General features: G+C 40.0%; 1 protein-coding gene across 3 annotated transcripts in view; it reads right to left on the bottom strand.

Annotated features, from left to right (window-relative positions):
* Positions 1-3870: 3870 nt before the first annotated feature.
* Positions 3871-17761, bottom strand: part of LOC150075284 (uncharacterized) — a 107834-nt gene continuing 93943 nt past the window's right edge. For all 3 annotated transcript variants that reach the window (XM_090388319.1, XM_090388321.1, XM_090388320.1), the window contains 2 exons: positions 7461-8310; positions 3871-5033 (listed from right to left, as the gene is read on the bottom strand). In XM_090388319.1, coding sequence (XP_090244445.1) covers positions 4628-5033; positions 7461-8310 — 1256 coding nt within the window. In that variant the 3' untranslated portion in view covers positions 3871-4627. The remainder of the gene's footprint in view (positions 5034-7460; positions 8311-17761) is intronic.

Raw genomic sequence — 17761 nt, 5'->3', positions numbered from 1 at the left:
CACCACACACTACACCGTCAGCCATCTTGAAACGGTGGAAACAATGTCTCAGAGGTGGTACCAGCTGCTTGAATTCATAAAGGTACACGTCCCCAAAGTGAAATGAACTATTCCTTTTCCATGGCTGTAGAATGATTGACAGGGATCTTCTCATGGTGGTTGGACAATAGGTCCAATTCATTTGAATTCTGATCAGGCTGCATACGTCCATTTTTGTGAAACAGAACGTGATGAGACGTTTGAGATCATTCCACTCTAGTTATGTTAGAAGAAAACGTCTGAATCACTAAAGAGGGCAAAGAGAATGTTTGTTTTATTGCTGTGATAAGGGTAGCTGTTGCCGATAACTAAAAATAAACCCCACACCTAAAATAGTAACATAAGAAAGACTCTGCGACTTCAGATTTCTCTGTTCAATATGCTGTGTTTTAATGGTGTACCGTATTTACTCGCACAATTCTTCAGCCTCTTCTTCGGATAATAAAGTTAAGAAAAACTATTTTTATCCAGCAATTTCCTATTAAAAATTGGGACCACATTATGTACACATGCCCCTTATGTGAGAATGTCCGGCTCAGGCGCTACACTAGAACACAAGACAACCACAACATAATGAACAACTACTACTACAGGATTAGCGTAGCTATGTTGCCTTTTCTGAGTTTGCGCGGCCAACCACCGAACAAATTCCCAGCGGACAGAAGCTAACCAGGACAACCAATTACCAACTCTATTCTTCATGCAAACCCCATCTGGGGTAGGCCCACTGAGGGCTCTAAATTGTTGATGAAAATCCTTAGTCGAGGTTTCTTGCGACCCCCATATGGGTTAGAATTCACTGCATGCCCCAGCGGGTGTAGGATTTATTGCAGGGTCTATTCCACAGTGCGGGATTACCTCTTATTGCGCGCATTATAGCTTAAGTTGCTTATGCGCCAATAAAACCCAAATCAAATCAAAACCTCTTATTGCAAACCCCCCACTGGGAGTTAGGAACCATTGATGACACTGCACTGCAGTGTTGGAAATTATTGCAATTTGGACTTCAAATGGGAGCACCTGTCTCTCCCATGACTTTTTTCCTCCACCACGTCAAGGAAGTGGACTCTACTTTAGTGGGCCTCCTTCTCTGTAGGCTACAACCATTTGTACCCATAAATTCTTGCCCACCCTTCTCTATATCTTAGTGCTCTCTTTCCAAAAGCGCTTCTCCTGTAAATTGGAGAAATAAAGAACCATTCCAACATGTTTCGGTAACCCTTTATATCCACCCTGGTAGCATCTTATCTTACCTTTAATCTGTAGAATCATTTGTGGCAAACTGCACTTTTTTACACGATTTGTCGTTGTCACACATTTTAACATAATTTGGAAGTACTAGTGTGGTGAGAATAGAGCATTGGTGTCACCACGCGTAGTCATGCGTGAAGTTAGTACACTGCTTGACAAAATTAACAGAACAAAATGTTTTTCATGAATTGTATATTTGATGTAATAGGCATCCTGGCATGCAAATTCCCAGTATCCAATAGAAATCGATTTACCACTTTAAAGAGCCGCACATTATGCAAATTATTCATCCCAATAAAAACACAGGTTGTGACCACATCACTTCATTTATGTTTTTTGGAGTGCTCGATGGGACAGCCGCATCTCCAGTATTCAGGATGGCAAGTCATCGTCCTTTAGATGATTCTTTGAGATGATGGGCCATTGGACGACTTAAGCAGGCCAGGGGCAGATGGCATATTGGCTAAATTTGTCTTTTCGGCACCATGGAAGCAGTCTCGGGAGACAGGAACCATTACAAGATCGTCCGAGGGCTACATCTTCCAAGACAAACCGCTATCTGGCTCAAACCGCAAGACGGAACCCTATGATGTCCTGTCATCAACTGTCTCTTCAAGTTGCTGCCGCCACAGGTGAAAACTTTCCATCCAGACTGAGTTAAGACGGCTGAACTGAAGTGGACTCTACTCAAGGAAACCGGTGGTTTGTATCCCATTAACCACAAACTACCGCAGAGCTCGTCAAAACTGGTGCCAACATGTGACTTAGAACCCTTACAAATGGAGTACACTTCTCTTCTCTGATGAGTCCCGTTTTAGGATATAAACAGATTCAAAAAGTTATTTCATCTGGAGACAATGAGGGACGTGGTACCTTCCCTCCAACATCAGAGAAATGGACACTTACGGTGGAGGCAGTGTGCTCATGTGGGGCAGAATAATCATCAAAGGCCACACCCTCTCGTCATGTTTTAGATCTGTACAGAGATGCCGAGATCAAATCCTTGAACCCTATGTGCAACTTTTTAGGGGTAGGTTGGCCCAGAATTTCTTTTCATGCACAACGCCACTGCACATAGAGCTCAACTGGTGGAGGAATATCTTGAAACTGAAGATATCCAACAACTGCCGTGGCCAGCACGATCACAGACATAAATCCAATGAAACATCTGTGGGATGCCCTTGAGCGTAGCATTGTATGCCAACAGCCAACTCCTCGGTCAGCACAGACTTTAGCTCATTGCTAAGCTAAGGTGTGAGCTGGTGGAAGAATGGGATTTGTTGCCAGAGGATCGTATGGACACCCTTATAACGAGCATGGTTCACTGTACTGATGTCATGTGACCATTTTGGTAATTCTTATACAACCCCTATAAATGCCCCTTATACCTGTCCGAAGTTTCTCGCTGTTTCATCGTTATTCTATAGTACACCACCAAACTAAATTTTGTCAGTTACACCATGTTTTTTACGTGTTATGTTAATTTTGTCGAGCAGTGTAGAAACTATGGTGAATTAAGAATTTCTATGTTTTGTAACAGGCTTTCGGATTCCTTGATAAAAAAAACAACAAAAAAAAATCCGCTTTCACACATTTCACTCATCCTTTAGAATAAAAAAGTGCAGATGCCAAGAAAATTGTGCGAGTAAATGCGGTATCTTCATTTATCAAGGTATTTACTTAGTATCATTACAGTAAATGTCCATCATAATTACTCGAATGTCACTGTATAATTAACTCTAAAAAATCTGCAGACCACATTAACCAAAAGAGGGTTCAAATCTTGCTTAAATCAAATCATTCTCCTATACCTTAGAATGATTTATTAATTATTAAAATCATTTTAATAGTACAAAGATTTTGTTCATGTTTTTCTCCTGTTTTTATGAATATTTGAAGTTGTAGCATGTATGTCGTCTGCTTCTCTGGTTTCGTCTGCTACAGTATTTCCTGGAACAATGTGTACAATTTGTTTATTACATTAAAACAAACAAACAAACAAACAAACAAACAGATATCTTTCAATAGTTCTCGGGTTTAATTCACAATGCGGTTACATACAGGGAGAGCCGACATGGTCTCTATTGTACAACTTGATCCATACACTAACTACAAGCACGCGCACTCACACATACACACAGGGAGAAAAAAAAAAATGCACACAATAACTGAACCCTTAATAAGGGTGTGGGGGGTTTGCGTATTAGGTGCAGCCATCGAAAAAATACAGCCACGCCCTATGGCAGTATTTGCTGTAACTGGAAAAGGAGGTAGCAGACGAACGCGCATGCGTGGAGGGAAATAATTCGGAGCAGCTGTATGGTCATCAACTACGAGGTGTTTCCTGTAACCTCGGCGTCTGTCCATGCGTTCGGTTGATGAACAAAAGCTACCTTCTCCGGACTTGCCAATAAACCGGTCACGTGATCTGTCTCTGACTTATCCTACCCACATAAAATCACACGTGGATGATACCAAAAATATGGCCCCTGCGCAGACTCAAAATAGGTTTTTTTTTTTTTTTTTGTTCATTTATTGATTTTTTTTTTTTTTGACAGACTTTAAAAGCATAATTTAAAATCATAAACAGCTTGGGTCAATGATCGTTTGCCCAGCTGTCTGTCTCGTTACGTCACAATGGCTATTTCGCATTCGTATCTGCAGTCAAACACACAACAATGCAAAAAACATTCAACAATGTGTACAAAAGGCAACCGATCAACAATAAATTAGCTGAAATAGGCCTGTTGGTCTGTTTCTTTCTTTCTTCTAATCAGATCTATGTATAATACACTAAATACAGGCTTCTTAACTCTTCACACTCAGGGGAAGTTACAATTTATTTTTCTTTCTTTCTGTCCGAGGCTCTTTAAATTACAAAAAAAAAAAAAAAAAAAAATCAGCTGTCCTTCCACATCAATTTCAAAACTCAAACTTCAATATAATGCTACTGTAATTACGGCTTCTGTATACTGTACAAAGCGCCACCTAGCGGAAACTTTCTCTAGAAGATGTTTTCGCTGCTGCTGCTGCTGCTGCTGCTACCACATCTTTGTGCTAAAGCAAAAACTTTGCGGGAAGACAGGTTTAGAGGAGGTAGGCCTAGCAAAGTAATATTCAATGGCAGATGCCAGCGACATCTGGTGACAAACAGTTATAATCTCACAGCACTTTCTTTTAATTTTTTTTTTTGTTTGGGGCTGTTAAGCAAGTAGTGGGTCTTTCGCTTCTGACATCTCGACCTACGTATATGTGCTATTAATCTTTGGCACAATACCACATTCCTGCATCGATTGCGATTGGGTAGGACCTGCGTGACGTCATCAGAACGAAACGGTTAGTTTTCCACGTCGACAATTTCTTGAGGTTGGCAGTCGACCTCGTCCGATGGATATTCCTGATCGCAACTGTCGGTAGCCATCCCCAGAGACGAAGGAGAAAATGCGCCATCATCCGGCGATTGGTCGGGTATTCCCAGCGTGTGAGTTAGCGTGTGCCTCCGGAGGTCACAGTTTCGTCTGAAGACTTTCCCACACGAATCGCAGTTGTACGGCTTGATGTCGGTGTGGGTGAGAAGGTGCGTTTTCAAGTTACTCCTCTGGTTGAACGTGCGGCCGCAGGTGGGACATTTGTGTGGGGAGTCCTCCATGTGAAGAATCCGGTGGACAGCCAGCGTCCGAGATTGGCAAAAGCCCTTTCCACACTCTGTACACTTAAAAGGCTTTTCCTTCGAGTGAATATACCTGCAAAGAAACGAACAGAAGACAATTAAGAAATCCGTCTGCATTTTAAGTTCGTCAACAGATAGATTGACAAACGATATAGTTATAGTAACAGTTCGAATTCGGAAAAACAATTCAAAGTTATTATTAAAGATGGTCCGAATTCGGGAAACAATTCAAAGTTATTATTAAGAAAGTTCCGAATTCGGGAAACAATTCAAAGTTATGATAAATGGTTCGAATTCGGGAAACAGTTCAAAGTTATGATAAATGGTCCGAATTCGGGAAACAGTTCAAAGTTATTATTAAAAAAAGTTCCGAATTCGGGAAACAATTTAAAGTTATGATAAATGGTCCGAATTCGGGAAACAATTTAAAGTTATGATAAATGGTCCGGATTTGGGAAACAATTCAAATGTATGATAAATGGTCCGAATTCGGAAAACAATTCAAAGTTATTATTAAAAAGGTCCGAATTCGGGAAACAATTCAAAGTTATTATTAAAAAGGTCCGAATTCGAGAAAAATTCAAAGTTATGATAAATGGTACGAATTCGGGAAACAGTTCAAAGTTATTATTAAAAAAAGGTCCGAATTCGGGAAACAGTTGAAAGTTATGATAAATGGTCCGAATTCGGGAAACAATTCAAAGTTATGATAAATGGTCCTAATTCTGGGAACAGTTCAAAGTTATAATAAACTGTTCGAATTCGGGAAACAGTTCGACGTTATAATAAAAGTATTACAACATAATAAACAATTCAGAAGTTAAAATAAAAAGATTCAAATTCGGGAAACAGTTCGAATTCGGAAAACAATTCAAAGTTATGATAAAAAGGTCCGAATTCGGGTAACAGTTCAAAGTTATAATCAAAGTCATAATAAACAATTCAAAAGTTATAATAAAAAGGTTCAAATTCGGAAACAGTTCAAAATTATAACAAAAGGTCCGAATTCGGGAAACAGTTCAGAATTACAAAAAAAAAAAAAAAAGTGAAATGCATAAAATAATTCAAAATTATGTAACCAGTTCAAACTTGTTGCTTCAAAGGGAGTAAAGTTCATCACATTTATATAGGGATGTTTCTGACAGATCTCATCAAACTTTGGAGTGTGTTCTTCAGCGCATCGGGATGAAAAACAAAAGTTCATTTGGACATACGAACGAGAATGCTTTCCTTCTCACTTATAGCCTGTTCTTTTTATTTAATAAAGTGAAGGTCAGTAGATGGTCATTAAGATAGTAGGTGAATTGGAATCATTTGCATATCTGATGTCACTGTACATGCCTGCAAATTTTTGAACGAATACATCTACTTCTACAGGCTCTCTCACACAACATGATTTTCATCCACGAGTAGTGTTTGGTCGATGTCTTCTGCACCAATACGTTGAACCTGTTTTCCTCCATTGTCCACTGATGAAATCCAATTCACAGGTTGGTGCCATTATGAATCTTCCCAAAAATCACCAATGGACACCGGAAAATCCTCATGTTACCACGCAGTCTCGGCATCAGCGCCAGTTTCACTGGAACATTAGGGCTTGGCACCATTGGTTACGTTTTCTCATCCCTGCGTCCACTTGAACACGCTCTCAAAGTTTGACAATTCAAATTACTGGGTTTGAATCGTTCATGTACATTATGACCAACGTGATTGATGTGCCAAGGAATCCTACAAAAGAAGAATTTTTGGTACAGTGTGACCAAAAATAGTCTTGTTTATATTTGTTCTCTTTAAAGTCTTTAACAATGCTTTTAAATGAGGCTACGTTAAGCGAGACTTCTCTACTAGTAAAACATTTCCTTTTATTGGAGCTCCATCCCTCACTACAGGGGATGCTGTACTCATCTGGGTAACGTACTATGAACCTCTCTTTTCACCTTTCATCCCACCACTTCCTATCTCAATGTTTTTTCTTAAGGGGGTTATAAAGGGGATTCTCAAATCGTTTCTTGATCTCGAGGGAGTGCAATAGGTAGGGTGTTACACGGGCAGCGAAATAATACGCTCTTTATTGAAGACTACGTTGGCCTACAAGTGTACATGGAAGTTCGGGTGGAGGGTACAAACGAACACGAAGGGTGTCAACCATAAATCTTGCTTAGGGGCCCCAAAATAAATTTGTTATTTCAACGTCCTTGAGTCATACATTACCCCTCAAGATTAACTGCCCACAACTGACAATTTAATAGAAGCAGTGGTGCGTAATGACACGGCCCAACTCGTGTGTACTTGACTGATTTAGGACACTGCGAACAGCCAGTGCGCAAAGGGGGCCGTATAATATAGTAGAGAAGGGTGGGATGCGAGTCCTACTCCATAAAGTCTCTTAAGAATTGAGAAATCCCACCTACAGTGAAGTTATACATGCGCGGCCATGTTAGGCCTAGCAAACACCATAGAAACGAACACAAATCGACAACAAAAAGAAGATGTCCCTTACCTGTGGTCTCGTAAATGATCCTGTCTGCGAAAAGCCTTGTGACAGATGTCGCACGTGTAGGGTCTCTCGTCTGTATGCGTCCTTTCGTGGATCAACAGATTGTACGACTTAGTGAAACGGCGTTGACAATACTTGCAGATGAACTCTTTCTTGGGTCTCGAAGATCCGCGCCCTCTGGCGAGTTTTCTGTCGAAGAAATCTGGCGCGAGACCCATCGCTCCGAGGGTGTAGTACGAGGTCATGAAGGGAAACGCGTGGCTGGTAATTAAAGCCACCGAAGCTTTGGTTTGGGGGATGGTTTTATCGAAGTTGGTCTCGGCCACTTGAGTCTCGCGTTCGTCTTTCGATGTGGCCGACTCGGCCAGTTTGGAAAAGTCGAATTTCGATTTCTGTCTGACCCCGTTCACCTCGCTCGACACCGGTTTCGATAGCCCGTTAACCCTCGACGGCAGTTTGTCCGAACTACTCGGCGACATCCCGGAGTCCTTCGATGAGGTGTCTAATTTCGGAAGACACGAGGTCAGGGCGGCGGGGGTCTGAAGCACAAAAGGGTACGCTCCAAACTGCTGAGCACATCCGGCTACGGAGTACGCTGGAAGAAGAGGCAACGGTGCCAGTGGGAGGTGTGGACGAGGGTACAAAGGTTGTGGTAGCGTGTGCATAGCAGAAGGTTGCATTAGAATCCCCGGGAGGGACGTAGGTGGGGAGGTCAGGAGGACCTTCTTGCCGGACGACGTTGAGGTAGAGAAAGGAAGTTCAGTTCGGCATGGACGACTGACGAAACCTTTGTCGGCATCAATACTTGAGGTCTTCACGGTCGCCGGATCTTGAGGTCTTTCCCTCGTGTCATCTGAAAGATAATTTATTAAAGGTTCTGGTCATCCAGTTTTTTTTTTTTTGTTTTTTTTTTCTGTACATAAAAATAGATGAAAAATCTCTTTAACATAATTACAAACGCTTTAATATTCAGTCTTTTGGTCGGTCGGATCAGATTCATTGTTACGTGATGAGCATGACGTCACGCACGCGTTAGGAAAAGTACGAAAAGTGATTGATTTCACGCACATAAGCGCGCGCGCGCGTGCTCCAAACGTTGTTGATTTCAATCTGATGCGCGTGCCCCTTTCGCAAAACTCGCTGTTGATTTCAATCTGTTGCACGTGGCCTCGCGTCGGCTTCTGCAATAATATTTTATAAAAAGCTCGTTTGGAATCCCAGGAAGAGAGAATCAATAACAACAATTTATTTATTATTTTTATTCTTTTGGCTAAACACGAAATGTAATTACCGAAATAGTTAATAAAAACACGTTAGCATTTCAATGACTGACTGTAATGACAAACGATGTCACATCCCACCTGTTGTCAAGTGAATCAGAGACGGGGGGTTTGGGGGAAGCGAATGAAGAGCGAGGCAGGCGAGTGCGTGCCGAATAGGTCACATGGCTCATGCTTCGTGATGACCTTAAGTTGTATTCGCGGGATTCCTTTCCCTGTTTGGCTTCTCCTATCACGTTAGATCAGAGGAATTAAAAGTAGGAAAAGTCAGCCGTATATCACTTTGGCCACCTGCTACAGTTAAGTAATACCGGCAAGGCAGGAAACACTTGATAGAACGAAGAGAGAAATTGCACACAGAGCTCGCCCAGCTCTCTACAAATGGAAGAAGATGTAAAACAAGAGATCCGGCTGATTGATATTAAGATCCGGATAGCTGATGTGGAGATCCGGCCCTTACCATATCTGTTTGTTAACCGAAAAACGACTTTTGAGTTCTGCGTTTATACGTCTGCACACAGAATTACATTTTAATCGATCTAAGATACTTAATTTTAACTGAGCGCTGTCTTTTCGGCTGCCATAAATGAAATTGTATTTTTTTTTTTTTACTAGTTCTTGTTATCTTCAATACTGTACACGATAGGCTTAGCATAATTTTCTATGCACTACCCTGTTAATTAAAATGCCTGATAAACCAGGCATTTTAATTAACAAAATTATTTGAAAGATTAAATAAACGAGTCAAGTGCACGTAAAAGTACATTACAGTCACAATCTACAAGAAAAACTTACTTATTTAAATTTACTCGTTTATAATTTTTATTATTTATATTAAAGTAGTTAAATTAATCTATTATTAATATAATAGAAATTAAATATAACTAAATATTGATTATTTAATTTGATTTATAATTAATACACCTACTATTAGAAAGCATAAATGTTCGATAAATACATTCCGTACAAGATAATAAAATTTCTTTTTTACTTCTCGATTCAATGACGTATTCTAGTCCTATGCCTCGAGGAGTTGTGTTTCTAAATCAACTGAACCCTAGCGCAGTTCACTCCTAAATAATGATATTAAACGCTTAAAGAACATTTAGAAGTCAATGAATCTTTCGCAATGTTCGACTTGGTGTGTGGTTTGCCATTTGCGACAGCGATGTTATTTTTAGTGTTTTCATCACAGGCGCGGAACAAGAGCATAAGGTGGTGTGTCGGTGCACCTGTTAAAGAAACGTGTCACCGGTGATGTATACGAAAGCGAGTAAAACTGCTCTAACATCTTTACAGTCCCCCTGGGTCACCCAGAAAGGCAACGCTGCGATAGGGACACGGGCAGGAAAAGATAGAACGCATTACTTCGACCTTCCCCGTACTGCGAATGTTATCTGCACCTCGCAGAAAACGTACGAATATCGCACGTGGCTTATTTCCAAAAATGTGCCAAGTAATTGCCGTAATCCTCAGAATTGGGACACCGTAAAGTGGTGTTTGTTTAAGCACCGCCGACAGCTTGCTAGAGCTGGCAGGCAGCACTGGGCAAAGTCATAAAAATAAACACTGGTGCGAAGAATTTCGTCCGGTAGGTGGCGCTAAAGAACTATTAATAAACAAACATTTCGGTAGTTCCGAAACTAACACCCAGGTGGCGCTGTAATCGAATGCAAACAATGTCCGTTTGTTGGGGCGAATATTTTCATTGACTCGAGGATGGATCGTCTGCCAGGCTTTTCCACCTGCAGTTTGGGAGAATAAATCCGTCTGCGGAAGGGGAGGGGATTGGAATTTTTTGTCCGTATCCCCACAGCTTATTATTAACTGTTTATATTCTCTGATGCCATCTGAGGTTGACGCACAGGCCACTGTTTTTTTTTCGCCTGCTTCATTATTAAACATTTATTGAGGGGATCAGAACCTCCGAAAGGTACTTCACCCGATGATGACACACACACACATCGTGATGGATATGTTTCTCTGTCCCCCACCAATGCACGACCTTTTTTGTAACTCCATTATAATCATTGACTAATATTGGAAAGCCATTAACGGCTAATTACTGATAGGACGCCATTGATCGATTATTTCCCACCAGATTCATTTGTCTTTTGCGAATGATAAATGCGAGTTTAATTATACAAAGTATATTACAAGTTAGATACCAGATGAACTATATCGTGGTTTACTTTATAGTTTACAATTGCGGACCAATAATGCAGTTACAACAATTAATAAGTGAAACAGACAAGCTATTACTAGAGAGCGCCACGAAACTTGCATTGTTTATTGGTTATTTCTAATTGTTGGGATACTTCAACGTGGCAGACGACCTATATTTCGGTTCTAAAACGATACAGAAAGCAGAAAACATCAGTATTGGTTAAAAGCTTAACTGACTTAATTGTTGAAATTGTGGAACAAACAATTCAATTACAACAATTAATAAGTGAAACAGACAAACTATTACTAGAGAGGGCTGTGAAACATATTGTCTCTTGCTTATTTTTAATTGTTGGGAAACTTCAACATAGCAGACGAACTATACATGTATTTCAGTTCTAATATAACACAGAAAGCAGACAGCATCAGTATTGGTTTAGGCTTAACCGACCTAATTGTTGTAATTGTGGACCAACAATGCAGTAATAACAATTAATAAGTGAAAAACATAGGCTATTACTATAGAGCGCTGCGAAACTTACATTGTTTCTTGCTTATTTTTAATTGTTGGGAAACTTCAACATAGCAGACGAACTATACATGTATTTTGGTTCTAATATGACACAGAAAGCAGACAGCATCAGTATTGGTTTAGGCTTAACCGACCTAATTGTTGTAATTGTGGACCAACAATGCAGTAATAACAATTAATAAGTGAAAAACATAGGCTATTACTATAGAGCGCTGCGAAACTTACATTGTTTCTTGCTTATTTTTAATTGTTGGGAAACTTCAACATAGCAGACGAACTATACATGTATTTTGGTTCTAATATGACACAGAGAGCAGACAGCATCAGTATTGGTTAAAGGCTTAACCGATCTAATTGTAATTGTGGACCAACAATGCAGTAACAACATTTAATAAGTGAATTAGACAAGCTATTACTAGAAAGTGCTCCGACACTTGCATTGTTTCTTACTTATTTTAATTGTTGGTAAACTTCAGCATAACAGACGAACTATATTTCGGTTCTAATACGACACAGAAAGCAAACGTCATCAGTATTGGTTAACGGCTTAACCGACCTAATTGTTGTAATTGTGGACCAACAATGCAGTAACAACAATTAATAAGTGAAACACACAGGCTATTACTACAGAACGCTGCGAAACTTACATTGTTTCTTGCTTATTTTTAATTGTTGAGAAACTTGAACTTGGCAGACGACCATGCTATTATTTCGGTTCTAATACGATACAGAAAGCAGAGGACATCAGTATTGGTTAAAAGATTAAACGTCTTAATTGTTGCAATTGTGGACCAACAATGCAGTTACAACAATTAATAAGTAAAACACAAGCTACAGAGCGCTGCGAAACTTACCTTGTTTCTTGATTATTTTTAATTGTTGGAAAACTTTAACATAAGTTACACAGCAGACGAATTATATTTCGGTTCTAATACGATACAGAAAGCAGAAGACATCAGTTTGGTTTAAAGGTTAATCGACTTAATTGTTGCAATTGTGGACCAACAATGCAGTTACAACAATTAATAAGTGAAACAGACAAGCTACTAATAAAGAGCGCTGCGAAATTTGCATTGTTTATTGCTTATTTTTAATTGTCGGAAAACTTTAAAATGGCAGACGACCTACCATATTTCGGATCTAATACGACACAAAAAGCCGACGACATCAGTATTGGTTAAAAGCTTAACAGTCTTAATTTTTGCAATTTTGGACGAACAATGCAGTTACAACAGTTAATAAGAGAAACAGACAAGCCATTACTACAGAGCTCTGCGAAACTTACTTTGTTTGTTCTTATTTTTAATTGTTGAGCAACTTCAACATAGCAAAATAACTATATTTTGGTTCTAATACGACACAGAAAGCAGACGACATCAGTAGTGGTTAAAAGGTTAACCGACTTAATTGTGGACCAACAATGCAATTACAACAATTAATAAGAGAAACACACAAGCTATTACTACAGAGGGCTGCGAAATTTGCATTGTTTATTGCTTATTTTGAATATTTGGAAAACTTCAACTTTGCAGACGAACTATATTCGATTCTAATACGATACAGAAAGACATCAGTATTGGTTAAATTGTTGTAATTGTGGACCAAAATGCAGTTACAACAATTAATAAGTGAAACAGACAAGCTGTTAATAAAGAGCGCAGCGAAACTGAATTGTTTATCGCTTATTTTTAATTGTTGGGAAACTGGAACATAGCAGACGAACTATATTTCGGTTGTAATACGATACATTTTAAACATATCAAACGTTTAAAACAAAAAAACTTTAAATTCGCTAATGAATTCAGGGGTATATCCGGTAATTCTTTATCAGGTGCACCATCTTTGGGGTGGATGACGAATATCAAAGGTGAGTATGAATAAGGTGCACAGAGGTCACGGGTTAGCCTTGGTATCCGCAAAAGATGATGTAAATGTTAAATTAATGCCGTTTTGATTGTAATTAGTAATAAACAAAATGCCAATTAACACGTTGATCACGTGACCATAGCCAGTTCGTGATTGGCGGTAAAGTAAATATAGCCTTCGATTGAAAACATTAACCCGGTGTCAAGTGGAGGTCTACCCTTTGATGACGTAATATACAACCTTTTGATGACGTCATAGAAAGCGAAAGAGCAAACTGTGGAAATGAAGTCTGGGGCAGTGAGAGAAAGAAAATATCGGTTGACGACGCCACATATGACCGGGGTGACGTCATATAATCTCGATCCAGTTTCCTTCTTTGAATATTTTTTTCGGCTAAGTGTGCCGCGTCAGTAAACAAGCACCTATCGGTTTTCTTCATCAAAAATAGAAGGTAATTAGCAGAGGTGGGTTTTAAAAACTCCTTCAGATAAGACAGGAAGAAGATCGGGGCAAAAACAGCTTCGAAGGAAAGACGATAAGAAGCAGACGCATCTTGAGAAGGAAGTAGATAAGAATTCAAAACCTTAACCTAGATGAGTTGCGTTGACACGACCTAGCGAGAGACAAGATGATGCCACACTTCCCCTGTCATAGCCGATATCCCCGCATTAAGCACTTGGATAATACTTTTATCTGCAAGAAATGCAGTCAGCAGACGAATTTGCATATTTTGCCACCAGGTGGAACACTTTAATGTTGAAGTAATTGCAGATATAGAAAATAACTTCGCTTTATTCTATTTTATTTACTTTTATTAAATAATAATTAAGGAACATTAACTATATAGTTCCAATAAGTTTTTTTTCTTCTTTCTTTTAGTATTTTGAAAATTTTATTATTACCTAAAAATCGTTTCCTAAAAAAATTCTAAAGTAACAATAAATAACTCATATTTTGCGTGATATTGTTACACTTTTAATGAAAAATACATATCAGGCGCATGCGCTGTGAACAGATTGTATATTTCAAATAAAATCAACCAAATCGCGATTCTCTCGTGCGCTGGTTGATATCAACAAATATTGCGCGTGCCAATTAAATTCGTTGATTTCAACAACTATTGCGCATGTCGATGACATCATTCAGATTTTAAAAATACAGAAGAAGAAAAAAAAATCATAGTTTTTAAATGAACCCAAAACAGACATGATTATTTTTTTAAAAAAAAATAAATAAATAAAAATACCGATAGATTTTTTTCTTCTGCTATCACTTACTTTCGTCTGCTGCTGAGATCCGAGCGGTAGAACGGTTCGAACAGTACAAGGGCGCCAAACGAACTGCACATCTACTTTTCAGACGCAAATTCCTTCGACTGACGGATAACACTCACGGGGGAAGGACACAAGGCGTCCAGGAGTCATCTGTGCAATTTCGGCCGAGCACGTAATCGACGCTACACAAGTACGGTCTTGCTTTCCGCGAAAATTATCATAATCTGCGTCCACAATGACAGGGAAGCACTTTTTCTAGGATGCAGCCACAGGGTTAAAAGAAAAGGAAACAAAAAAAAAAAAAAAAAAAACGGCTATAATTATCCCGAAAATGGCGAAATTGTAGTTGTTGGCCTCCCCTCCACAGAGCTAAGTAGGCCTAATTGTGGTTGTATTTGAATGAAATGTGATTTGGCACCAAGAAGACCCGCGATCGCTGATTAAGTAGTAATAGGCAGAAGAGAGACAGTTGTTAGGGTAATCGGGATTTATTATTATGCATTTAAAAGGGACGGATAGGAGGCAGCACCAGCGCCTATAATGGTACAGACTTTAGTAAATTGTTCAGTAGTTATAGTGGAGATTAGTGCCTTTACAAAGAGCCTTTTTGCCTAAATAGTGTCTTCAGTAGCCGTCCAATAACATTACTATGTATTATTCATACGAGAAGGCAGCAAATATGCTCGCTCAGTAGGCAAACATGCTAAAAAAACGCCCCCAATAACAATAAAAGCAGAAAGAGAAAACCAAACGAAAATAATTAAGCAGACGACATCAGTATCTATTTGAAAATATACCATAAAACGACGCAATAATGTACTGATAAAAGAAAACTGTTGTGGTTGATGTAAAGTGTCAATTTCGAACAATGGAAAAATAACAATTAAGAATGAGTAACGAATTGTTAAAGGACAACAATGAAAGAATGGTGAAAATTATCGCGTGACGGCGTAAACGTACTTTTCTATTGCAACAATTAACAATGGCGTATAAAAGTAATTGTTAAAAGCCAATTGTCGCTTTCGCCATTCCAGACGAAACGAACATTGTTCGTCTGCCGAGCGTGAAATGTATTCCAAACGACAGAATCTTCAAATAAGTATTGTCAGAAGATAAATGTATTATTGTTTTTTAAAAGTATTATTGAAAAGGGGTATTGTGCACGGCGTATTGACACCAAGAACGCATGCGTACGACCGAAGCCATTATGCATTAATCCGTGATCTTTTGCATGTTCCGATGATTACCAGCGTCCACCCCGATCAGTAAGGAACAGCGGCATTCTCCAAATACCACGACTCGATGGGTCAGGTGTGAGGTTACATCGAAGACACAGTTCCGAAATCATCTGCGAGAATACATCGCACATGTGTAAACAACACGGATCGTCGGCACCGGCGAAAGCCGTTTAACGCTAGGGGAAAGGGCCGAAGAAGCCGACGATAATCGGCGGACGGCGCACAGCACGCCCGGGGACAGGTGTTGGCCAGTGGCCACCACACCGCTAACATCCCTAAAATACATGTTAGCGGGGCCAATTTGCCCTCTGCCGATCATATTTCAGTCGGCGTCCGTGCCAGCAGTGACAGCGCCGCCTGAACCGCCAGTGACATTTAGTCTCTCCCCTAACAGTCGGAGAAACATTCCGATATGATTTCGGCCAACATTAAAGGGGGTCGGCAACGAGCACGCTCTTTCGGGATCTGTATGGACGCCGGTAATTCGGGTTCCTTTTAGTGCAATCTGGGACGTTTAATTTGGCATTTAAGACCCATGTAATTTGGGACTATTATAGCTTTTGGCAGACAGCAGAACGTGAGACCTCTCTCTCTCTCTCTCTCTCTCGGACCCTTCTTCTATCGGTATAAGAGTTATTTGGTGACGTGACAGTCACGAGCTTCTCCTATTCCCCGTAATAAATAGACAAACCTATCTTGGAACACACATTATGCAGACTAACGCTGTTTCTCCTAGAAGCACTCCCGGTCAGTACGTTTATTGCTGTCCCAAAGAATAGCAATAAACGATAAAAAGAGAAGAAAGTTTAAAATACGTTATTTTCGCGCATAATTCAGCGAACGCCTCGTGGCCTTAGTTGCCTTTGCGCTGACGACGTCGGCATGTCGTCCCTGATGAGATGGCTACTTCGTCGAAAACGGGCTAAACCGGCAGCCGTAGCTGAGTTGTCACAGGCGATGGAGAACAGTAGTACACGCTTTTGATTTGACCGCTGTAATAGCCGGCGTGACTGCTAAATACGGTGCTGTTTGTTTTCGTGTTGTCTGTCCTGTCAAATCCTCTTCTTCTTTTACGTGTCCATCCCGGATTATAAACAGAAAACGTATTTATTTGTTGGGCGCTTGTCTCGCCTAGTACGAAATGTCGTTTTGTTTGTAGTGTGATACCGAGGCAACTCGTTGTGCACGATACATAAAATAAAAAGACGGTTGTTTGCAGACTATAATGACCGGGGCAGTTGCTGCGACCGTGATGAGCTGTTTTAGAAACTGGGGTTTTGATTTTATGCAGTCGAGGTAACGCAGGCCGTGAGGTGTTGGTATGTATGTGGGAAAGGCAATTCGTTATCCGTGATAAATTAAAGACGGTTGCAGACTATAATGACCGGGTGCGTGGTGAGCTTTTTTTAGAAATTGAGGTTTTGATTTTATGCAATCAAGGCAACACAGGTTGTGAGGTGTTGGCGTGCCAGTGTATTCTATGAATCGTTTGTTCTTTTTCTTGCAGGATGAAAAACCCGAGTTTCCGGGCGTAGAAAAGCCATTTCTTTCGTCAAATTGCAGCACTTCAGTAGAAGGTTGTTCTGCGCATGATCCGCTTATCAAAAGAATCTTTTAAGAATAGATTGGAGAAGAGAGCTGAATGTTTCGATTTTTTTTCTTCCTTCTTTTATCAGCCAGGAGGGAGATCGGCAAGGCTATAATCACGTTCGCTTTGAAACCCCAATGAGTTTTTCTCAAATAGGTCAAAACTCCGCCCACAAGTTAGAGGGAGTCGATAAAAGTGTCCCCTTAGTCCTCGAGAAGGGAGGGAGGGAGGAAGTAAGAGAGCAAAGTGGGGACCCCGAAAAGCCGAACAAACTCCAGATAAAAAGTGCGAATGGCAAAACAAATAGAATTATTAATAACATCGTCTGCCTATCGACGAGGACAGCGTTCATTAAAACCG

Source organism: Mastigoproctus giganteus, chromosome 14, assembly GCF_048544385.1.
Source record: "Mastigoproctus giganteus isolate SK-2022 chromosome 14, ASM4854438v1, whole genome shotgun sequence".
NCBI classification, from domain to species: domain Eukaryota; kingdom Metazoa; phylum Arthropoda; class Arachnida; order Uropygi; family Thelyphonidae; genus Mastigoproctus; species Mastigoproctus giganteus.
This window is presented reverse-complemented; position numbering and strand designations above follow the sequence as displayed.